We start from the raw sequence: 23,997 nt of genomic DNA, 5'->3' as shown, positions 1-23,997 counted from the left end.
TTTAGTCTCTTACATCTACGCCATAGAAAATGAGCCTTGGAAAGGTTTCTGGCATTTAACAATTGTGGGTAGACAAAATATGAGAAATGATATGAACATAGATAATAGTTTTGTATGCTAATTTTTTTGTATATTATCTCCAGGTTGAGTTTCTTCCTCCCAGTGCTGTTGTTGATCTGGCACAAGTGTTTGTGGATGCTGTAAAGAATGGAAATGTCACAAATACCAAGTACGTAAAAAGGATAGGAATGTCACAAATACCAAGTAAATAAAGACTTGTGACTTGCACTGTTGTTCATGTATGAACCAAAGCTAACTTTCTGTTAGTGTTATTGAAGATATTATTAAGTAATGTCATTTTAAGCAGTTACTAGTATCTCAGAATGTAAGGGTTTAAGACTATACAGTACTACACATTTGGTATTGATATCTATACATGTGGAAAAATAACAGTCTTGTACAATTTGTCTCCTGTGATACCAGGTCACTAGATCTGTTCTCCAAGCTGTTATCATCACTTGCATCCAGGGAGACAGTGAGCTATGGAAACGGTACAGTGGCAACATTTCCTCTTCTGTGCATGGACTTTCTAAAATACTCACTTTAATGTCTTACACAGATGCATGTGACATATAGCTTTTAGCATTGCTCTTGTGATCATCAGTTGGTGTGTATGAAGTTCTCATTGTTCCACATGGATTGGTATAAACTTTGTTCCTTTGTATGTTTGTGTAGGTAACCAGATGACAGGGGCCGAGTGTAAGAGTCACATCCTGAACTCCCTATGTTCCAGCAGGTGAATCTAAGTTGAGAGTACTTGAGACATTTTACTTTCTGAAAGACAGAAAGCTAGGATCTATTTACTTTGTTGTTAGTCTTGTTCATCTCTTTAGTGTGTGATAATTGTAGTGAATACTAGTATATCGTGCTGCGCAGATCTTTATAGAACAAGACAATACTTGGGCCAGTGTTAATGACTGATATGATATGTGTATGGACTCTTAGCCTGTGTTTACAATTACGTGAATGTCTTTATAGTTCAATTGTAAAGATGACCACATTGATGCTAAATTGTAATGCACATTTTCCCTACATGTTATGAGTAGTGCTACTAGTGCATGATTGGTTTACCTGTGTTGTTACCTGTCCTCAGGTGGGACTCCAGCTGTGTCATACACCTTGCTGCAGTCTTCAGGTAATGTCTTACACCTGTTTTGAAGCGTTTGATTTTTCTTCTGCTTCAGGACATTGGGGTTTGTTTTCCTTGGAAAATATAGCTTAATAAGCAAAAGAGAGAAAACTAAATGCACAACATAAGATTAAGCAGAATCAGAGCTTGAATCTGAAATTCTATTGCTAGCCTCAAAATTTTGAAATAACAGGTAGATTGTACATTTATTATTTTTAGACCTCTACCTTCCCTCCATAAACTTCAGATTGTAAGGAAACAGAACTAAATTTAGTAAATGTAGCATAGAAGACTGTACCATCTTACCTCTTCTCAGAGACATACCGACGACCAACGATGAGCTGAAGTTCGTGATGGAGAAGATCCTTCGCTCCTTCCGCCATGTTGACCTCCAGGAGCTGCCGCCGCTAGTGTATCAACTATTACTGCTTTCCACTAAAGTAAGGATTTTATTCAAGCCGAATCCTTATTCAATTGACTGTATAGTTGTCTTTAAGATTTTTATGCCTTCAGCACACTGAAGTAGCCGTTTGGCTTTGATTGGTCATAGAGTTAGGCAGCAGTGGGAATGTTAAAACTCAAAAGAACTGAACCAGAATACCAATAGTATAATAGTAATGTCTCCCTCTGATGTTAGGTTGTTGTACCCTTAGGCTGCCTGAATATGTAGAATTGTTTTTCATGATACAGGGCTTCAAGCGCCTGGTGCTAGAGGGGATCACCTCCTACTTTGCAGAGCAGGACCAGGCTGTCAAACTGCAAGAGTCAGAGCAGAGGTAAGTCTTTTGGGGCAGATTCAACATGCTTAGCAGCTTGCATAGAGTGCATAGTCCAATGGTTAGTGACCCTGTCTTCAGACCAAGAAGTTGTGAGTTTGAATTCCGGCTGCGTCAATCTACTGACATGCACGCTACTTGAAAGGGTTGCAGTCCTTAGGACGGGATGTTCACTGTTGTCAAAAAGACCTGGGTGAATTATCCTGGTTCAATGAACCTGCAAATACTGCACTTAGCGTCTGTCTTCTCTGTCATGACCAGTGGAAGATTAGCAAATCGGTTCATTGAGTTCATTTGAGCTAAACTGGTTCGAGATCACTTTCACTGACAGCAAAATGGCCTTGCATGATTTCTAGTTTGTATTACATGTATTACATTGAGAGAGAGAGATAGATATATAGCTGCTTTTGTGCTATTTCCTAGCTGTGTATGTGCTGTTATAGTGATGTTTCATACATGTATGTGCTGTTTAATCACTGTTCAGTGTTCTTGTCCTATCCTATATAGTGAGGACATGCTGTCCACTCTGACAGCGGACCAGCTGTGCCACATGGAGGGTACCATCATCCTCCACATCACCTTTGCCATCAAACAAGACCAAGACCTCGGCAGGGAGTTTGTCAAGTTTCTCAAGGTAAGAAGGGCAGCAGAAGGTGTAGGGCCAGGTGTTCTTGTCAGAGAGAAAGAAATGTAGTTTCATTCGTGGTAACGGGTTAGAATTGACTTTTGGGGTATTGTTAGCATAGAATACTAACCTTTTGAATCTTAATTTTTGCCTTCCTTTAATTCAGTTTTATCTGTCATTCCCAGGCTGGCCAGCAGGGGTCTCTCACCAAGATCCTCTCCCCCTTTAACGTGGCACTGGCATTGTCTGTGGCACGAATCCAGAGGTTTGAGGAGCCTGTGAGTACCTGAGGGTTTGCTTTGATTTTGTTGGGCTTTTTTGAATGAATAATCATGTTGATAATAAACATTGAACAATTGATAGTTTTGAGGGATGATTTCATTCCTCCAAGTATCAGTCTGGTCATTATGTCGAACAGTATACGTGTAATTGGTTCAAGGAGTGTGGGCAAAGATGAATCCACAATAGATATTAAGTCAGAACTTTCTGGAATCGGGAATATTGTGTCATTTAAAGTGTCTCTGGAAGGTGCAGTGGGCCTTTGTTGTTTCCCCCTTTCCAACACAATCCTTCTCTTCCAGATCTTTGAGTTCCTGAAGAGTGCCATCAGCCGGAGCTTCAAGGATGAACAGATTAGGCAGGGGTCAAAGTGGGTCACAGGTCAGTGGGTCACATGTTGGGGGTCACAGGTCAGGCAAGGTCAAAGTTGGTGATGAGTATGTCACATGTACAGATATTTACATACTATAGGCAGTGGATGAACGTTTTCACTGGTTTTTGTCTCCACACTGAAACATTTGCATATACACAGGAATTGTGCTCAGCTTAACACTATGTGAGTGGTGATCACTTTAAGATTTTTCTACTTCCTTGTAGAACTTGGTTTTCACTAATATTTGATAGTTTATGCACCTGTCAGTACAATTGAAAAAGTTATCAATTAATTTTTCTAGAATCAGATATCATGGTAGAGAAAGTTACTGGACAGGATGCATTCTTGTGTTTACTTTCTCTCTTAGAAATGGTTCCCGAGTCCAGTAATGTGACTGAGTCTTTGCTGGAAACTGTTAAAAACAGGTAGGAATGATGACATTTCATACTGGTATATAAATATGGAAATTGCAGATCTGCTTGTTCAAAGACAACATTTGCATGATAGCCAATGGATTAAAGAAAAAGAAAATTCATGATACTTTGTACTGAATCTAGTGTGAGATTTTTTTGGCCTGCACAATTGCAGGTCTTTACATTTTGCCATGTAGTCACAGTTTTCCTTGCAAATTGCCTGCTGCATCGGGGTATTTCCTGCACTGATGTGACTTTACTTCCCTCTAGTTCTTACGGTTGGGACCATGTGACACAGGGTCTGGTACAGCTGGGTTTCAGTCTCATGGACTCCTTTGGCCCTAAGCTGGGCCCTGCTGGGAGGGTGGTGGAGCCATCGGGAGGTACACCCAAGTCCCCCACCCAGCTGGCATGCAGTCTGGGCGCCCAGATACTGGTCAACACATTCAAGGTCAGCATTTGATTTTCTATTCTTTTGACAGATGGGAAATCTACTTGTAGTTTTATTCGTCATCATTGTGTCTGTTTTGATTGACGCCATGTGGTATCACGTTGGAGCAGTGTCAGGGTGTTTGTCCCAGAATCCAGAGATCCTGGGTTCGAATCCAGGGTCCCTTGATTTGTCCTGTTGATGATGTGCCTTTGGGAAAGGTACTTTACACAGTTTTTCTCTCTTCACTCATGTGAAAACGAGTACCTAGCTTCAGTTAGAGATGTTCCTGGGACAGGACGTTAAATGGTGTTTGAGGAGAGCCACACCTCGAGCACGTAAAAAAATTCAACCCACCACACTTATAAAAAAAGATAGGGGTCCTTTCCGGTGTGAGCGGATCAAACCTTACAGTCTGGTCTGGGTTGACATTTTGAAAAGGTGATAGTCACATGTCAATCCTTCTTTGCGGTGAATTTCAAAAAGTAGATTGACATTGGTTTTGAGCAATTGAGATTTGATAATAATAGCTGATATATGGTAATTTTTTATTTAGATTTCAAAATAATAAATGACAGTATGGTTCATGGAGATTTATTCAAGTGCAGTTTATTATGCCTGTCACACATAGGACGTAAGATGCAGGGGTTTATCTAAAAAGGGACTCAGCACCCCCAAGCCCTGACCATGTGTCCCCTTACCCTAGGGGAGCAGATCCTCTGACAAGCATAAAATTATGATTGACTAGGGATGCTACTGGGTCACATGTGGCCACACACTTCAACTGTGAGCTGTCTGGCAGTAACTTCCCCTCTCAGGAAGCCTTAGAATGCCCCATTTAATATAACATTCTCTAAAATCTCCACACCATGGAAGGGGAAATCCCCCAACTTGGTTGCTCCGCTCCCTCGCAGCTCCCTTGCAAATTTTTCTGATTTGAGCAAAGTAACAGTATGAACGATTGACCCGATTTGAGTGTACATAATAATGCAGAACTATTTTATCCATAGCCACATTTGTAGTCATCACAGTCAAAATTATTTTCGTTATAAACCCAAAGTGCCAAATTATATCCACTGTTGAATATGTCAGCGCAATTCGCTGTAGCCTGTCTATACCACACAAAATTACACAAGATCAAAAGATTGTGATCTTTTATGGGAATAGAGGAAAAAACTTTTAAGAATGTTTCACCACTCATTTGACTTTTGAAACTTTATTGAAAATACTACGTGGCAGACTTGCAAGTCTGAATTGGGTAGGTATTTACACATGAGCTCCCATTAAAAACGATATCATTATATACAAAGTTTAAATAATATCAATGGCGCAAGTCTAAAACACAAGTGAGTTTTGAATTTACAACACATAAAACGATGTAAGGACAGCTGACACAGTAAACATTGGAACATTTGTGACATGATTGTGCTGTTTGATACAATTGCAGAAGAGAAAACATGGGAGCGTTAAAGAGATAAGTCACTTGTTCAGCAGGGTTACAAGGTACGGAATCAGAGAGTTTTTTAGTCTGTTTGTGCGGCAGAGTGGTGTGTTGAGTTTCAGTTTGTTTCTGGTGTTACGACCGGATATGTCCCCTCTTGTGCTCGGAAGCCAGTCCCTGAAGTTGGACTCCATCAGAGACCTTGCAAAGTTGAGTCACAAGTCCTCTCTTCTTTGTGCCAGTGTTGTGAGTCCTAGCTGTTGCAGGGCGTGGGAGTAGCCAATGTAGTCGTTGCCCAGTATGATCTGGCAGGCTCGTTTTTGAATCTGTTCGAGCTTCTCTGTTTGCACTTTGGTGAGGCCAGAGGTCCAGGCAGGTGCTGCGTATTCTAGGATTAGTCTGATGTAGCATGTGTAGATCGTGATCAGGTCATTACGCGATAACATGAACCTTTTAAATCTTTTGAGGAGGTAGAGCTTCTTTGCGGCCTTTCCCACCATCTGCTTGACTTGAACCCCACTGTTCAGGTAGGCCATTGAACACGAATTGGCGAAATTCGAGACACGAATTGCGCCACGTAGAGGCGCAATTCGTGGCGCGCAAAGCGCCACCGGGGGGCTAAACTCGAGATCTCGAATTCGTCCACGCGGAAGCGGTAGCGCGAAGCGCAATACAAAACCGGCACTGACATGGCTCGCATAGCGCCACCGGGGGGCGAAACTCGAGATCTCGAATTCGTCCACCCGGAAGGGACAACGCGAAGCCCGCAATGCAACCGGTTACTGACATCATGAGTTACGTAACTATATGTCCAACCAGTGGTGGCAGCGAAGCGCATATTTACGAAACACGGCTTGCGATTTAGCCATTCTGTTAATGTTTAACTTATGATGTATTGTAGTCAGCTAATCGTAATACAAAACACGCACAGACCAAGGAGTCCAACCAGAGGTGGCGAAGTGCACATTTACGAATTCTGTTTAATATTTAACTTATATGAATTTGGAAGGTCGCCAGCCCCTGAGAACTACACAGCGAGTTTGCAACCGGACGAGAGCGACATGTGGGCCTTTGAATGAATTCCAGGAGGTTCATTGGGAGACGTTCCGACAGGGGTGGAACACATGGGCCCGGAGGCTCGACATTGACTGGAAAAAGGTACGAATTCGGATGTGCTTTATTTGATTCTTGGTTGAGCCTGATGCCCTGAAAACTTTTTGTCTTCAACTTTTGTCACATTCAAACTATTTTTTTAATCATTTCAATATTCACAGATATTCACATGCGACCACTGCGGGCCGGAGCCAAGCACCATTATCTGTGACGGTATGCTGCCATCTAATTATCTATATAATATAGGTATCTATGGAATATAGGTAGCATGGGTTGTGAAGCACTGTGATTTTCTTGTCACCTAATGACGCAACGGTAGTCTAATTTAGATTTATGTAAACATTAGGAACGGCGATCGGCTTTCGAAAGGATTTTCTGGAGCATCAACCCAGCCCAGCAGCGACGGAAGACCTGTCTGTGGTAACCGGATCGAGGCACAGCGAGAGGGTCTTCATCGATTGTGCCAAGTCCCGTAGACTCCTCCTCAGGTATTCGGGCAAGGTAAGTTCAGGTAAGTCTTCTGGTAAGTCGGAGATCAGCGAGGCTGAGATGAAGGACCTGCAGGACAAGTTGGACCGGTGTGGCCGTAGTGATGTGACAACCGTCCTCAGGCGTCTGGAGGAAGAAGGACACACGACTCGCGCTCCGTCAACGTACAGCTCTTTCTTGAAGCAGCTCGCGATGAGTACTCCTGTCTCTGGGATGACACAGATCGCCTGGGACGATGTCGCCCAACGTATCGTCAAGAGAGTAGCAGGAGGTAAGGTGGACTTGACTGACTCTAGCTGCCATAAGTACCTTGGACATCTACAGAAGAGGGCACCAGTGCTGGCGGATTTTGTCTGTAGCGTAACGGTAGCAGGTCGCATCCCTTCCGACGTCTCCCCGGTTCTCCTCTCTCTTATGGCTGTTCTGCATGAGACCTTTGAGGCTGTTGAAGTACCTGCCAGCTTTCCTGACCCTACCCCTGAATCTCCGCATTCCTCCTTCTTCCCTGCCTACTCTCTGGTCTGTGGTTTGCCTAGGTTTGCTATGAATGAAGCGAGGAAACGCAAGGAGACTGACAGCTGTCGGAAAGAATCGTACGGGCATCCCAGTTTAACTCCCGGCCTATTTACCTTATTCTGTCCTCATGGAGTCTGTTTTGGGTTCGAAGTCATGCGTAGCTGTGAATCACCCCAACACCCCTTCGAGATCATCAGGACGCGGTTCAAGACGGCACCTAGAACCATCGTGTACGACAACGCCTGCCAGCTGCACAGGTATGTGATGAACAGGGATCCGCACTTCTTCAAGAAGACTCAATTTCTTGTTAACAGGTTCCACTGGAAAGGCCATGTCGGTTGCTCACTTGGGTATTGTATGGACAGCTACTCCGCTTCAGTGGACATCCGCACTATCAACTCCCAGGTCAACGAGCAAGCCAACTCCGGTCTCGCCAGGATGAAGTCACAGCTGTCGTATATGAAGCCTCCGAACTTCATGTTTCACGCTTCCTTGTTCTTGGCGGTCAGGAATATGGATGCTCGACGGAAAACCCCAGATCACTGATGCACATGAGTATCATTATATATTTTTAGCAGTTTTTTTAACAATGTTTTTTCTACAATCGCTTTATTTTTAACTTACCTGACGACCTTTGTCAATTTTGTTAACATTCGGATGTTTTTGGAAATAGTCTGCTTACAAACTACAAAGAATGCTGGGATAGCATCATATTTGCGTGGTAGCCATTTTGGATTTGAATCGACAATCATAGTGCTGACAAGTAGTTTGCAGCAAATTCACAAATAGACAAAATTGGACTAACGTTTTTTTTTGGTGCTTGTCTTTGTACTTTCAGTGGTATATTTTTAAAGTTCTCTTGACACTAAGAACACATACTGTCTCATTCTTGCGTCTTATCGCACTATTTTTGTCACTATAAATGCGTTAGCGATTTGTCAGCCCCGTAACCAGGTCCTGTGAAAGCAAATAAAACGGAATGTTATTGATATAACGGTGATTAACAAACCAACGATTGCTGACTACAATATATTTCAAGTTAATTTTAACAGAATGGCTAAATCGCAAGACGATACTCGGGTCCGTGTTTCGTAAATATGCGCTTCGCTGCCACCACTGGTTGGACATATAGTTACGTAACTCATGATGTCAGTAACCGGTTACATTGCGGGCTTCGCGTTGTCCCTTCCGGGTGGACGAATTCGAGATCTCGAGTTTCGCCCCCCGGTGGCGCTATGCGAGCCATGTCAGTGCCGGTTTTGTATTGCGCTTCGCGCTACCGCTTCCGCGTGGACGAATTCGAGATCTCGAGTTTAGCCCCCCGGTGGCGCTTTGCGCGCCACGAATTGCGCCTCTACGTGGCGCAATTCGTGTCTCGAATTTCGCCAATTCGTGTTCCAGAGCCTACCTCCACTGTTACACTACTCCCCCTTTTCAATTTAAGATTTTTCCTCGAATCTCCAAGCTCAATATCACGGTGTGGCACGTTTTGCCATTACTCACAGGGCCAGTGTGTCAAAATGTAACAATAGATAAGTTAAACATACTGTAATATGAGTTTTGCAGAAAGGTTGCAAACTAAACAACCTTAAGTCAAGCACTGCTGCACCCATTGAACAAATTCGCCCCTTTACATCTGTTGTAACAGTGGGGTTCAAGCGCCACTAACTGACAAGTCTAACTGGTCCGGACCTTTTAGCCTAGCGGTTATGGCGTGCGGTCCGTGGATTGGCAGGGCCTGTTCGATCGCCGGGAGCCAGGAGACTGTTCTGCTTACCTCTTGTGTTTCAGTGGTTCCCACACCGGCCCTGTGAGTGATGGCAAAATGTGCCACACAGTGATAATTGAGCTTGGAGATTCGAGGACGAATCTTGTCAAGAAAAGGGAGAGTAGTGTAACAGTGGGGTTCAAGCGCCACTAACTGACTAGTCTAACTGGTCCAGACGTTTTAGCCTAGGTTTATGGCATAGGGCCTGTGGATTGATGGGCCCGGGTTCGATTGCCTCATGTGTTTCACTGTTATTCACTTACTCAGAGTGAATGCATTTTAGATTGTACTTATAAAACCAAGATTTCTTGTTGACTTCGGCATTCACTGGATCCCGAAACTGCTTGTATTTTTTGTCCTGCCAAAGTGGCCATATTTTGCTTGCATGATCAATAGCAACGTGGGAGCAAGAGGCCACCCGTAACTTTCCAAGGCCGTCCATGAAGAATTCTGAAAAAGGTAACAAGATACAGTGTGTGAAATGTTAACAATCATGGATGATTTCATGCACTCTCTGGGTTCATCTGTTATTCAGAAGTTAGACATAAAGGTGCAAGTGTGACATTGAATCTAAGTCTAAGTATTTCTATCTAGATTCATGGGAAAAAGTTTGTGTTGTTTGAATTTCGAAACTTTGTGGGGAAAGTCCCTAACATGATAAACATGGTATATATTGCCTTATCTGCACCGAGCACATAGGAAAGAGCATGAAAGTTAAACATGCTTGCACAGCTGTGTGGCCTTAGGGCTGTAGAACGGAGGTGGGTGCTGCCCCATACACCTGGTGTGGGGTGGGAATTACTCAAACTTCTAATCTGACTGGTATCAAGAACAATGGTTGAATATCAATGTACATGTACCTGTGTGGCCAATCCTCGCTAGCCTAGGGTCAAATCTAACATTTTGGACCTTCATTGTATCTGCAAGGAAGAAGTTAATGATGACGTCAGCCAACACACAGTCTGGAAACCCTTCTACGGCGTGGTAATATCCTTTACTTTTGAATAAGCAGTCGCCGAGGTCATCTCCATCCTCAATTCTGATTTTATGTGTAAATCGTCTTGCAAGGCCAAGGTCGTCCCTCACCACACCACCTATCTGAGAGAATGAAAGGCCTGTCAGTTCGAATGATGCATATACAATGTAGTATACATGTTTAACAATTGTAATGGAATTAAAAGATACTAGATGTTAGTTAGTTACATTGATACAAAATGTCTTGGAGCTGGTACATGTAAGGTTTCACAAGTACTGCAAATATTTTCATATCTAACAGTATATAATTTAATTGAAAATTTTAAACTCACAACGTCAAGGTTTGTATTTTCGGCAACTTGTAGAAGAAGCTCAATCTTTGTTTTCTGTGTGAAGATGAAGTCATCATCCACCCAGAGAAAGTAGGGTGTGGTCACCTGGGAGACAGCCAAGTTACGCCCTGCAAACCAACCCTGTGTTGATTTACAAGATTAATGTTTGCACATTCTAAAACAAAACTCAGTAGCTTCAAGCTGCATCAAGCAATAATGCAGGTACTTGAATGACAACGTAATCATGATCATCTAGAGCTAATTCAATCTCCAAGCAGATCAATGGGTGGCAAGGCAGTATCAAAAGAGCCAACCAGTATCCAAAAGGCCACCATATACATGTATATATATATATTATATATACTGGTTGGCCCTTTTGATACCCATAGGGATTTTTTTGAGATTAGACCTGATTCAGAATTCTGGTCCCTAGCACTATACTCTACAAGTAACTCAGAGTCTAGAGAAGAAATTCAAAGAACTTACAACTTAAGTTACAAGGCTACGACCTTTGTCCAAGAGATGTCAGCAAATAAGCTAACAACAAATCAAGAGAAACATTTAAATATTTTCTAACAATCCTGGATTGCTGTTTGATAAATGATTGACTTGTCCATGATATTATCTAAGATAAGTTACTCAGTTACTTGTTGGAATAGCTTTATTCAAAATAGAATGATTGGTCTGTCGATTCATGTGCAGAAATATTGAAGCCTTTACAGTTATGATGGAACCCACACTTTGTGGTATATTTGTTTGTGAATATTAGTCATCCAGGTCAGGAAAGGAGATTGAATAAAATTGAATCTTTACTACTGGAAATGTAATTACAAATGTAATTTTATCCAGTAGTAAAGATTCAATTTTATTCCATCTGGTACATGTATATTTGGTTTTCGGATATGTTTGTCAAATTTCTGTTGTACTCTTATTGAAAAATGTAGGTCAGGGACTCAAACATTTTATGCAAGAACGTAAGAGACTTTAAAGGAAAATTTAGCTCCTTACCTTTTTATATGGCATGATGTAGTGTTCTATATTTTCTCCTTCGACCTTTTCAGGGTGTTCACTGTCGTCTGCGATGATGATGGTGATGGTAGGGTAGAACTGACGCACACTGTCAATCAGCTGTAGTAGCATGTTATATCTGAGGAAGGTCTTTGTCACTATGGTTACCCTTGCTGCAATGTCATCTGAAAAAATGATAGACTATGATTTTAGCATGCAACCTCCTATACTATGCCTTGAGTGGTTAAACATGAATCAGTTCATCAGAAACACTACAGGGGAAAAGCAAATGTAGTGCAACAATCAACTTTGTAGCACAAAATGTGTATTGACGGTGTTACATTGAATTATTTCCATTGACAGATTATTTGTTAAAATATCATGAGCAAAAATAGCAAGTTAAAATTCACCTTGAGGGAAGTCAAATATTTGCAGAAATCTCTTATGCTGAATTCGGATGGGAATTGTTCCTTGGAAGTAGATATACCTAATGTCCGCTGATAAAAAGGAGATAAAAGAGTTTTGTAAATGAAAGCTCTTAACCAAAACTATCAGTCAACAAGTGAATATTGATGATTGCATTATCATTTTGATTTGTAATCATGATCGCTTTCCTTTACTGTCAATCTTGATAGTTAAAGAACATAAAGACAAAATTTAAGACAGTTTGTTCTGAGGAGTGACTATTGACAGGATCATAATAACAGAATTTTTTGCACTATTGGCAGGATCCTGTCAATAGTGGGATGGATTCCATTATTAGGATGATCCTTTCAATAGCAGCCTGCCATATGTTCTGTTGCAGGATGATTCTGTCAATAGCCTGAGGCATTGTTCTATTTCAGTCCATTTGAAAGGAATTTTTTATATTGTTTCATAGAAAGGTAGTTCCATTATTGATGAGATGCAGTCTATGTTCATAGGGAGCATGTCAAATCAGAAAAATACAACAAGGTATTAGTTTGAATACAATGTAATCACTAAGTCTTGTTAGCACCTTGATAGTTCTTAGATATCCCCTGATTTTGATCTAAGTTGTATATATTATTAATAGTACAGTACATATAGTTAATTCAGTACAGTGGGACCTTAAACCAAGATAGACACTTTCAAGTTTCTCAGGAGTTTTACCATAGTCCACTGTGTCTGGATCAAAGTCTGTGTTGGTGTAGGCCAGAAACTGTAGCTGTCTGTTGAGATGATCCAGTGACCCAGAAGAGATGGATAGGTGTTTGGTTCCTCCACCTTCTACAATAACACTGGGAATGTCTGCTAGGGTTGTCAGCACTCCTAACTGGGCATTTAGTTGAATCTGAGTAGAGAAGAAAGTCAGAAATGTGTGGTTAAGACGAGCGCCCATACAACAATTGTATTTTGAACATGCATTTTGAACCTATTGTTTGAAAATACTCTGCAATGAGTCCCCATAGAATACTATATACTTTATTAAAACCTTCCTTGGGGTTCATTTTGATAAAAGGTTCTCCTAGCTTGATAAGGCCACACCACTTTATGCCCTCAGACGCTGTTACTGTAAATCTTGAAATGTATGCAGTTTTCGCGGTGGAGAGGTCAATATTAATCAGGGCTCGAAATTCATTTTTGGAAATAGGTGCACTGGTGCACCCAACCAAAAAAATTAGGTGCACAGAATGAATTTCGGGTGCACCACATAAAATAAAGTTGAATGTCAACAAAGCATAATTTCAAAGTTTACGCTACTGCCTCTCTTAAGAATTTCAATCTGTAATTCTAAGTTGTTGGCAGCCGTATATATATAGAATAAAGTAAAACAAATGGTTGTATTGCTTTTTCTGATCTTACATTTCAATGATATTCTGTAAACTAGTGTACAATACCTCTTTTACCATACCTACAAAAACAACTAGGTGCACTGGTGCACCCACAGTAAAAAAAATCAGGTGCACAGCTCCAATTTTGGGTGCACAAGGGTGCACATGCACCCACTATTTTGAGCCCTGTTAATGAATAATGTGTTTCCAATGTACTCCTATCGTACTGCAGAATTACTTCAACCACAGTACAAACTTAACAGTTGGAACATCCTTTTTCCATCTACCACCAAATTGACTCCCCGCAGACATAATTGAATTTACAGTACAATATGTACAAGTGGATCTTGAAGCTCAGCCATTTTTTTCAAAATCTGAGATCCCACATTTAAATCTGAGAACCCACAACTAGATTAGTGTCTCCCTCTTTGCAATAGATTTTGCATACTTTGAGGAATTCACTCACATCAAAGGTTTCCGTACGCTCAGCCAGTTCCTCTAGCTTTAAACCTGGAATAACAATGCTTCCCATTGGTTCAACCCGCAGCCCCTGTGTTGGATAGCTGAGGGGAGATTTCCCGTTTGCAAAAAGAACTGGACCTAGAGGAGGAGCCCTGTGGGAAACATGGGAAAGGATCATGTTATGTTTTTGTCTAGTTCAAGTAGTTGGCTGTCTGCCAGGCACTGTGCCAAACCAAAATGTGCCAAATGTTTCATGCTTGCCTTGTTTCCAGAATGTGGTGTCAGTCACGTACATGTACACGATATGTGAGCTTTAATTCATACTGACTAGTAATTGTTCCCATTGCTCAGTATCATTATTTTATATAGCAGTCTTTACACATTGAAACCTACTGTGCTTTAGAAGATGATGACCCAATGGTGATAACATTCCTATGACCGATTTGCTGAGTATCACAGACCTTTGTTCAAGCCTTTCTTTCTCCTTGTTGCGCTGGTTCATGACCTCTTTCAGCTCATCAGGATTGGAAGCAAAATCAGATCCAAAGTATTTGGAAGATGCGTAAGGGTACAGGGGAATCGAGATCAGTGGAGTTTCGTCTGGACAGGAGCAGTTGCCATCTGGAAGAACACGTCTAGGGGACAAAAATTGTTTCCGTCAAATCCGATTTTTCAAAACATGTTCAATGTCAATGTTTCAGTGACAAATGCATCTAAAGCATAAGTTTAGTTTAGTTTAGTTTACCTCAGGTAGTTTATACCTCAGTTGTTTGCAGAAGGGCACTTTTTAACATACACTGTTTAGCTTAAGGCAACAGCAATTTAGATAACTATGTCTAAAACGAGAAATGATTTCTAAATTAGCCTCTATTGTTTTAGGACTAATTAGACCTATCAATAACAGAATGTGGTTTGTGCTCTTGCTGTGAGGCGTGACACCTGTTATGATGAGATGGCTTGATACATTGATCACTGATTTTACAAGGTCCAATAACAGAAATGTCTGGATCACTGGACTTCACGAAAAATACTTTTGAAGTCCATGTGCCAAAAAATGATAAACGGCTCACTACTTGCACAAACTCTTCTTAAAGTGCTTGTGTCACCAATTACACTAAAATACAACAGTTCCTGATTACAAGCAACCATCATAAATATTGTGCAGTGAACAAAGGCATTTGTACAAAATGTACACCCTTCTGATGTTATTGAACATCGACTCTTACAAATCATACCAATTTTTTGTTCCAGCTGCCAGATGCTAGATGAGTTAATTTGCAGCTCATGACATCATAGTCATGAGCTGTCATAGGAAACATGGCAGTCGGTTCAGAACCTGTTGCCACGACACTTCAAAGTTTCCATGTTTTGTTTGCTTTTCTGCTACTCAAAAAAGGTCACAATGCCAGGTCTGAAGCAGACCTCAAAATAAGAATCATTTCCTATTCTAACCTTACCCTTGTATCTGTTCGGGACGTGCTCCAATCCTACTCCTAGCAGGAAGCTATGGTTGTATTTAGTGGTTCGGAGCCCATTTTTAGACATTTTGTAGGAGATCAAAAATTTTTCCTAGGCCCTCCCCCCTTGCCAAATATTTTTTCCTATGCCCTCCCCCTAGGTCAATTTTTTTTCCTAGGCCCTCCCAACAGACGACCCCCCGCTAAATATCATACAGTCCCTTACGTACCTTGCGACAGTATCCTTCCACACATAGGGTATGTGCTGTAGACCACCTCCTTTCCATGGGTAGTCATTGTTAAGTTGCGATTTTTGTGTGTTCTGCCAACTTGATGGGGCATAGAGGATGTCATGCCTTGACCGACTGCCCACCTTGGTCCCTTGGAAAACTATGGTCCCAAGGGTTAGTAGCAACAAAAGACCTGCAGCCACCACTTTGGTCCTACTACGGACCCGCATTTCAGGAAGACTGAAGTTCATCACTGCCATAACAGCGCTGCAACCACAGGTTGAATCTTCAAGTTGTGTGACTTGGTTACCTGAGCAGAGCAGAACTGCAACCGTCTGTAACATGAACTCCGCAGTAAACATCCATTGCCTGTCGGTGTGTTTGTTTGGGGGGATTTTTTTACCAGCACGAAGCCCCAGTCATTCACCAATCACAATGCACCTCCCATGGGTACCACATTTACTGTTGTCCCATGTTGACCTTACTTTACTGATCAGGCCTCACCCCAAATTTACCTGTGAGTCAAGCCGGGAATTGTGTTGACATAGTTATGTAAAATCAAAGTTCACCAATCACAATGCACCTCCCATGGGTACCACATTTACTGTTGTCCCATGTTGACCTTACTTTACTGATCAGGCCTCACCCCAAATTTACCTGTGAGTCAAGCCGGGAATTGTGTTGACATAGTTATGTAAAATCAAAGTTACAATTTTGTAGATCAGACAATCTGTATCTGTATAGCCAGTATAACCGCCCATAGTCTAAAATGGGTGCCATACATCAAATGAAGTATGTGTGGCCATATAAATAAGAACGTAACACCTGTCACATTGTATTGTGCCTCAATAAGCAGAGCATGTCATTTGTGACAAAGCCAGGCATTATGCATGAATGGATGCACTTGTATTAGCGGCTTCCCTAGGTACTGCAGCGAAATGTCCGTTTTTTATATCTCGCGCTCTGGACATGCTTTGGTCACAAATTGTAGGCGGTAGATAGCTCTCATGCTCTGGAAGAAGGCACATACGTTTGGGCCCCCTACTGCCCTAGCGACCAGTTCAGTCAGAGGATAACTCAAGAAGGGAATAACGGATTTTCATGATTTTTGGTATGTAGGTATCTTAGACAATTATGTACAAAATGAAATACAAATTATGCAAAATTTGAGGGTATTTGCATGATTAGTGAGAAAACTCTATTATTTACACATAGCAGTATTTTCACTGTACTTCTTGACCCAGACACATGGTGGTCTTGTCATTTGAGTGGCAGACAGCTTTTGACGTCCGTACAAAGTGGGGTAGGTTTGGGCCCACTAACATCAGATCTGATTTTGGAACTGCAATGGCATTTTGTAGAAATATTCTAAAGGGGATAACTGAAGAAAGGAAAGTTTGATTTTCTATCAATTTAGGAATGCATAAAATTTACAAATTAAAGCTCTAAAGATTTCATTGAAGTATGAGGTCGCTGAACTCTAGTTATGATTTTTACAGACACATATTTTAGATGCAATGCAATGATGTGTCTTAATCAATGTACATGTATGACGGTGTATATATCTAGCTCATGTATCAGATTTAATGGCCGTTTCGTTTTGTTTTCGTTTGCTTCAGAATTTTACCCTTGCATCCCCCATAACTTCAAGTTCCTCTTTTGTATAAAACTTTAAGGTTCTAAAGAAATATTTTGCTCCCTGTATGTGCAGGTTCATGAGATGGTGCGGTCTGACATTCTGGAGCAGATCCTGAACCGAGTTGTTACCAAGGCAACCAGTCCTGTCACCCACTACATAGGTACGTCAAATAGATCAGGGTCCAAGTTTATGCCATCATGAGATTGTGAACTTGTATGTGAAAATGCGCCATAATCCTTTTGATACGACACTGTAATAGCTTTGCTGATGCCATTCACTGGCTGATCAATATAGCCATAGAGACACAGAAGGTTTGCACTGTCAGGGTCTCAGGGATGTAAAAATGATATCAGTTGATCATCTCCTCCACCCAAACAACAGAAGTTGCCCAAAGTATGAATGCCTTACCTTAACAAAGGAGGTCACTCTAGCTATCCTTACGTACATTAACAACCTCCCGGAGAGGATCTCCTCCACCTCCCGTTTATTCGCTGATGACACTGCCGTGTACCGGCTGATCACCTGCCCTGAAGACCCATCAAAGCTGCAAGATGACCTCGACAAGCTGGAAGACTGGGAGAGCCAGTGGGATATGGCTTTTAAACCAGGCAAGTGAAGCCAGCTGCCCTTGACACATGCTAGAAAGCCACTCAACGTACAAAGCCTTGGTTCGACCAATTGTGGAGTATGCTAGCTGCATTTGTGACCCCTACACCAACCGGAACATCAACAAGCTCGGAAGATCCAGCGTAGGGCCTGCACGCTTTGTCCTGAATCGACACAGAAACGCCTCCAGTGTTTCTGACATGCTGGACCAACTACAGTGGGCTTGAATCTCTCCAAGATTGTCACCGCTCCATCAGACTCACCATGATCTAAAGATCCAGCAAGACCTGGCATGAGTGAGATGTGACGCCCTGAAGCCCCTGCCTAGCAGCAACAGGAGAAGCCGGAGAGGTCACAGCCAACAGTTTCAGCGCATCACCTGCCGTACCGACTCCACTCCTTCTTCCCCCGCACCATCCGTGTCTGAAGACACTGTCCAGACCCCGTCTCTGACCACCTTCACCCAGTGTCCAGTCCCGCCTCAACCCTGAGCCTGACCTTTGACCCGACCCGATACATGTCAGTTATTGCCAATTCATCGGCAGATGGACATTACGGAAGAAGAAGAAGAATATTGCAACAGAAACGTTATTTTTAAGATTTAAACTTGTTTGATTTTTTGTTTGATTGATGTTCAAGATTTTGTAGATGCTGAAGAAAAGAGTTGCCTTTCAGGCTGACTGTCCTAATGCCTCAATACATTTTGAAAACTAGTGTTCCACTACCTCATACCTTTGCTAAATGATATGAAACTTTACAACTGATAGAGAAATAAAATTGAATCTTTACTACTGGATAAATACATTTATAAACTCAAACGTTTCAAGCGCCCAACCGGCAACTTCTTCTCATTGAAAAAATGCTGCCGGATGGGCGCTTGAAACATCCAGTTGTAAAGATTCAATTTTATTCCTCTTTTCCTGACCTGGATGCCTAATATTCACAAACTTATTTTTATAACTGATACATTATAAATGTGTCAGACTGATTAGCCAAATTCAATCTCATTTGCATAAATCATATCAGTTGATTATCTTCGCCACCCAAATAACGGAAGTTGCCCAAAGTATGAAAGTCTAACCTTAACAGAAGGTCACTCGAGCTAAAGCTCCTGACCAGTCATTTTCAAGGAATGAGCCATCCACTGTTTCTGTGACGTCACGTTATGCAGATAGAATACGACTTGGTGAGGAGTGGATCATATGTTGCAGAAAGTCTATGGTGCCCCCGTCTCTGTTGAGGGAAGGTTGTAGAGCCTGGATGTAGATGGCCTTTTCATTCCTCTTGCAAAAAAGTCTGGTTCTGTGCCCAGGATTCTTACTTTGTCCAGTGAAACGTTAACTGAGTGTCCAGGTGACTCTATATGTATGTGTGGTGACACTTCCGACGTTGTTGAACTTGGACGTTTTGTTCAAGGAACCGGCCTTGAGTGATCTTTTAGTCTCTCCAATGGAGGATTCCTTGCCTGGCCTTTGTATGTTTTAACCTTGGTAAACAACTCCAGATGGCCAGACTGGCAGATGAATGCCAGCAGTGGAGAGCCTTTACTGCAGGCTATGCAGCCCCGACGGCTGACTAAGCTATGGGAGAGAGTGAGTAAGTGAAACAACTACCACATCAAAAACTCACAACAGTTTGTAGAACAGATTAAACATGAAGGAGTAGACTGAAGAAAATGAGGAACTCTGGTCATATGATGTGCCAGCACTTCCAAAAGCTATCTGCCAAATCAAAACCACAGGTTATGCAGAGCATGAAATATCAAAACTGGAAGTTTCCACTGCAGCACCGTGAAAATGCCAGGGGGGCCAAAATTGATTTATTCCCAGTTTTTAACCACAACCTACCAACATTACCAACCAATCCACCCAGCCGTTCCTGATATAAATTTGTGACCAACAGACAGACAGACAGACACACACAGACAAACCCCACCTAGAATATGACCATCTGGCAAAGGTAAAAATGATGGTGGACACAACATTCAAATAAAATTTATGATAAGCATTAAAGAATACTTACTAAACAGGATGCATCCATTCCTTTCTTAGAGCTTCTGTCCAACACCGTCAGCACTGTGCCTCAGACTCTACTGGAATGTCTGCCTAAAGTACGGGACTCTTTTGACTACCTGTCCTACCTGCCTGCAGCTTCAGCTGAAGGCCTTCTGAAGGCTGTGCAGGTGAGAACTTTCTACTCAGTCCAAGACTTTTTTCTACAACCCAGCGTGGATACTGGTTCGGCGTTATCAGGTCCAACGGTTCCTGTCTGCCAGGTTTAGGTTCATGGTCTGGTCTACTTGATATGTTGAATGGTTTATTATTAAACCAATATTGATAGTGATACTGTTAATGCAGAAATGTTCACGGTGGTTCATGGTTTTCGCGGTAAACTCTTCACCGCGAACTTAAAACCACCGTGGAAAGGTTCGCCCGTCTAATGCCTTATCTAAGTACTTACAGTGTACTGTACAGTGGTACAGTATTATGAGGCACATGTTATGGTGAATGCGCACGAATACTAACAAGGAACAATTGAACATAGACCCGATCTTTAAACATACATAATTATCAAAAATGCACTCAAATTAAGGAGTCGTTATTTACTGACAGTACTTTATTTTGTCCCTTTATTTTTGGTTGAAACTATTATAATAAAATCTTAATTTTGGGCCAGAAAGATAAAATTTTTCACACTGTATTGATCAAAGCTGCTTGAAAGAAAAGAAGTTTTCCTATTCAGTAACAGCTTATATGCGGGAAAAGCACAGTATACTTCCTGGTCCTTAAAAAAAATGAAAATAGAAAAGCTCCATGTGATAACTTTTTCCCAATCTCCAATGATGCAAATTCATTGAAAATGCATAAAAAATGCTGCTATTTGGGTCATCAGGCAATAAAACGGACTAATACAAAAAAATACTTCAATGGCAAACCAGCTTCACGCCCAGAAATACTACAACTCAGGCTTTTCAGGAGATTAAAAAAATCTATGCACAGTATAACGGTCATCAAGCAAAAAATCTGGGTGACAACCATGCACTTCTGGCAGATTACCACGCCCTAACCCGAACCCCAGTCAGATTAAGTTAATGGTTCCAACTGTGTATGCGTTGTGAGATGCATTGTGGGTGATAAGTCAAAGGTGAAGGCCCCATACTTGTGAACAGCTCTTGACTAGAATTGTTAGTCTCTGGGGCCTTCTCCTTTGACACATTACCAACAACGCATCTCTCTGTGCACAGTCCTAACTGCGAACTCCCTTATTCAAAAGAAGCTGATGGTGGAAAATGATGACATGAACTATTGTGTTGACCGTGTCCCAGCCCCTGCTGAAGCTGAGCATGCCCCTGAAGGACACCCTGATGTTGGTGCTGAGGAAAGCGATGTTCTCCCGACAGGCAGACGCTCGTAAGGTGGCCGTGACCGGCTTCCTCATGATCCTGCGCCACTTCAAGGTGCTGGGAGGGCTGCCCTGCAGCCAGTCCTGCAGCCAATCCTTCTCCTTCAGCCAGGTGAGGGATACATGATGGATACAGAACCTAGGACGAAGACAAGCAGTAGGAAAGGAATTGGCACAAAGTTTGTTATGTACAGCCTTACAATTTGTCACCATTGTTATCATTACTATCTTTGCAAGGAGGTTATGTTTCTTGGTGTGTGTGTCTGTTTGTGATCTGAATCTTCATGATATTTGGAAAATTGGTAGGTGTTGGTAAAATGAAGAAATGATCAAATTATGGATCCCCTAGCAGCTTTCCATGGTACTGCAGCAAGATTTCTGGTTTTGATATCTTGTGTTCTGGACATGCTATTGTCTTGAATTTCAGTGGTAGATAACCCTCTATTCATTGTGGAAAGTGTTTTTGAAATGATATATATTTTTAGGATATTGAAAAATGTTGTACTTTATTGAACAGATCCAGGTAGACATCCACACCCCTCCCAGCAGTGCGGGGAACGAGGCCTTGTGTCTGGAGATCCTGGGGAACCTCCGCAGGTGTCTGACTCAACAGGCCGACGTCAGGCTGCTGCTGTACGAGGTGGGTTTATGTGCTGATGATGTCATTTGCAGTGACTATGTGTTGATGTTGTAAGATTCGGGTTTTTCGAGTTTTCGAAAGTCTGTCAAATTTCAAAATGAAGCCAAGCTTTTCCTCCATCAACAAGATTTACGATAAAAAGGCCTCTTAATTTATAAAACTGGATTTTGATAACAGAGAGGAGTCTTCTAGTTCTACTGACTTGTTGGACTACTTCTCAGGCAACGTCAGGCTCTGTTTGTCTTTCGCAGGGAATGTACGATGTTCTGAGCAGGAACCCCCACCTGGGGCCCCCCATCCTAGAGATGCTTCTGTCGCAGTTCAGGCGGTACTACGAGGCTGAAGATGATGTGACGCCTCCCCTCCAACTGGACCCCTGCATCACAGCTCAGGGAGACCAGGTCTTCTTAGTAGAGCCTCTGGTGGGCAAGCTGTTTATGGTTGTTTTGTTGTGATTTTTAGCATTGACGGTAAACAGCTGTATCTATATTTGTGTTACTGAGTTGCAAACAGAATGGATTTTTATCAAAGGTCAAGATATTTTATTTACTTTATTCACTGTTGGTCCTTATGTACCTTTGACACTACTCCAAGAACATGTCATAGGGTTAATGAAACTTAACCTGTGACCTCTCACCCCAGGGTCACCTGCTGTGCTCCATGGTCCAGTGCCTGCTGAAGTGTCAGCAGCTGGCCAGCGAATCAGAAGAGCCGGAGGATGATGAGGCACTGACAGCTATCCAATCAGAGCTGGGTGCCGTCCTGGAATCTCTGACGCGAAGGATGATCAAGTGTGAGATGGAGGACTTTGAACTGGTGAGGAGATTGTTATCTCTGGGAAAACGGAGGGGCACTTTTCGGTCTGTTTGTTTGTCTCAGCTGGGTGTGTTCAAGTTTGTTCCCACTGGCCTGGGTCCAAGTTTCTCTCCTGGCTGAGTAGCAATCAGTGACTAGCAGGATGCAAAGGTTGAGCCGGCCTGCGTCCAAATTGCTTCAGCAGGCCTGCAGCTACAGGAAGCCAAAAGTTAGGAACCCGAGGATGGCATGTGCCCGTGAGTGGAGCATGTTATGTGTAAAATGGACATGGTTGTGTTATATTTTGTCAAGAAAACTACCAAAACCTTGATTTCTCTGCTCCTGGAAGACGATCTTCCAATTTCCTACAATGTCCTGTCCAAGCATCATCTCCCCCCTCGTTTGATTGACCTTTGACATGCTGAATTCTCCTGACCTGCCCCCACCAGGACAAGTCTGCAGACTTCTCCATGAACAGTGGGGTTGGTGTGAAAAACAACATCTTTGGTATCTTGGTGCTGGGGCTGTATGAGGTACTGATGGAGCATACCTGCATGTCTGCTGACTTCAGGTAAGTCAAGTCAAAATGTTTCTAATTGATGTTTCAAATACAAGTAAATTTTGTTGCTTTACTTGTAACACACTGTGTAGATGAAATGACTCCCAGTCAATGTGCCTTAAATGCAAAAGGTTTGGTTAAACACCAAGAGCCAGTAGAAATCGCAAACTTTGCTTATTATAATTCTCGCTTACAAAATAGCTTTTGCCATTATTTCGCGATTGAGATGCACTGGGAAAATTGTGAAAAATACAAACATTGCGAATATTTCAAGACTTACAGTACAGTGTTGCTCTCAGTGTGTGATGATTTTTTTTATTCTTCCTTTTCTTTCCAGCAAAGAGTCATGTGAGCAGCTCCTTCAGCTGTCCCTTAATTACAACAAGCTGGCAGAGACCATGAAGGAGAAGTCAGCCAAGGGCAAGTCAGGAGGAGCCAAGGTCGCACGCAGTCTTCTCACCATCAGGTGTACAGCAAAAATCCTCCAAGGACTCTTCAGGTGAGATTCACTTCAACGTTACAGGGAGAAGGTGTCCACTATAACATTTGAAACAAAATTTCAAAGAACCAGTACTCACGCCTCAGAGAAATATTCAAAGTTTCTCGTTAAAACAAATGTTTGAAGAACTTATGCCTTTGTGAAATATTTAGAGTTTCTCTCATGTCTTGTTAAATTGTAGTTTATCA

The 23,997-nt window shown here is 42.1% G+C and overlaps 3 protein-coding genes across 3 annotated transcripts in view; 2 read left to right on the top strand and 1 right to left on the bottom strand.

Moving 5' to 3' along the window:
* Positions 1-23,997, top strand: part of LOC136430674 (Fanconi anemia group I protein-like) — a 34,416-nt gene that overhangs the window by 3,362 nt on the left and 7,057 nt on the right. The window contains exons 5-23 of the mRNA XM_066421470.1: positions 144-229; positions 484-551; positions 736-796; positions 1,154-1,195; positions 1,506-1,629; positions 1,880-1,965; positions 2,473-2,599; positions 2,776-2,868; positions 3,172-3,250; positions 3,610-3,667; positions 3,926-4,106; positions 17,381-17,468; positions 19,966-20,096; positions 21,240-21,428; positions 21,834-21,956; positions 22,208-22,378; positions 22,599-22,772; positions 23,201-23,322; positions 23,648-23,809. Coding sequence (XP_066277567.1) covers positions 144-229; positions 484-551; positions 736-796; positions 1,154-1,195; positions 1,506-1,629; positions 1,880-1,965; positions 2,473-2,599; positions 2,776-2,868; positions 3,172-3,250; positions 3,610-3,667; positions 3,926-4,106; positions 17,381-17,468; positions 19,966-20,096; positions 21,240-21,428; positions 21,834-21,956; positions 22,208-22,378; positions 22,599-22,772; positions 23,201-23,322; positions 23,648-23,809 — 2,165 coding nt within the window. The remainder of the gene's footprint in view (positions 1-143; positions 230-483; positions 552-735; positions 797-1,153; positions 1,196-1,505; positions 1,630-1,879; positions 1,966-2,472; positions 2,600-2,775; positions 2,869-3,171; positions 3,251-3,609; positions 3,668-3,925; positions 4,107-17,380; positions 17,469-19,965; positions 20,097-21,239; positions 21,429-21,833; positions 21,957-22,207; positions 22,379-22,598; positions 22,773-23,200; positions 23,323-23,647; positions 23,810-23,997) is intronic.
* Positions 6,537-8,656, top strand: LOC136430677 (uncharacterized). Its single transcript, XM_066421474.1, has 3 exons — positions 6,537-6,684; positions 6,801-6,852; positions 6,986-8,656. The coding sequence occupies exon 3, from the start codon at positions 7,189-7,191 to the stop codon at positions 8,188-8,190; it is 1,002 nt and encodes a 333-aa protein (XP_066277571.1). The 5' UTR covers positions 6,537-6,684; positions 6,801-6,852; positions 6,986-7,188; the 3' UTR covers positions 8,191-8,656.
* On the bottom strand, positions 9,061-16,238 carry LOC136430675 (beta-1,4 N-acetylgalactosaminyltransferase 1-like). Its single transcript, XM_066421471.1, has 9 exons — positions 15,670-16,238; positions 14,444-14,617; positions 13,987-14,134; positions 12,859-13,039; positions 12,138-12,224; positions 11,728-11,912; positions 10,720-10,860; positions 10,273-10,510; positions 9,061-9,862 (listed from the first exon to the last, which is right to left on the bottom strand). Exons 1-9 carry the CDS (start codon positions 16,029-16,031, stop codon positions 9,672-9,674), a joined length of 1,707 nt encoding a protein of 568 aa, XP_066277568.1. The 5' UTR covers positions 16,032-16,238; the 3' UTR covers positions 9,061-9,671.

The sequence above is a fragment of the Branchiostoma lanceolatum genome, chromosome 3, assembly GCF_035083965.1.
Source record: "Branchiostoma lanceolatum isolate klBraLanc5 chromosome 3, klBraLanc5.hap2, whole genome shotgun sequence".
NCBI lineage: Eukaryota > Metazoa > Chordata > Leptocardii > Amphioxiformes > Branchiostomatidae > Branchiostoma > Branchiostoma lanceolatum.
This window is presented reverse-complemented; position numbering and strand designations above follow the sequence as displayed.

What these genes read in the sequence shown, in the direction of transcription:
- LOC136430675 (XM_066421471.1), bottom strand. Translation starts at nt 16,031, where the DNA reads ATGTTTACTGCGGAGTTCATGTTACAGACGGTTGCAGTTCTGCTCTGC. An exon ending in AATATTTGACTTCCCTCAAG is followed by an intron (nt 11,913 to 12,137) that starts GTGAATTTTAAC and finishes TCATTTTTTCAG; the next exon opens with ATGACATTGCAGCAAGGGTA. An exon ending in AGCGAGGATTGGCCACACAG is followed by an intron (nt 9,863 to 10,272) that starts GTACATGTACAT and finishes TACCTTTTTCAG; the next exon opens with AATTCTTCATGGACGGCCTT.
- LOC136430677 (XM_066421474.1), top strand. Translation starts at nt 7,189, where the DNA reads ATGAAGGACCTGCAGGACAAGTTGGACCGGTGTGGCCGTAGTGATGTG.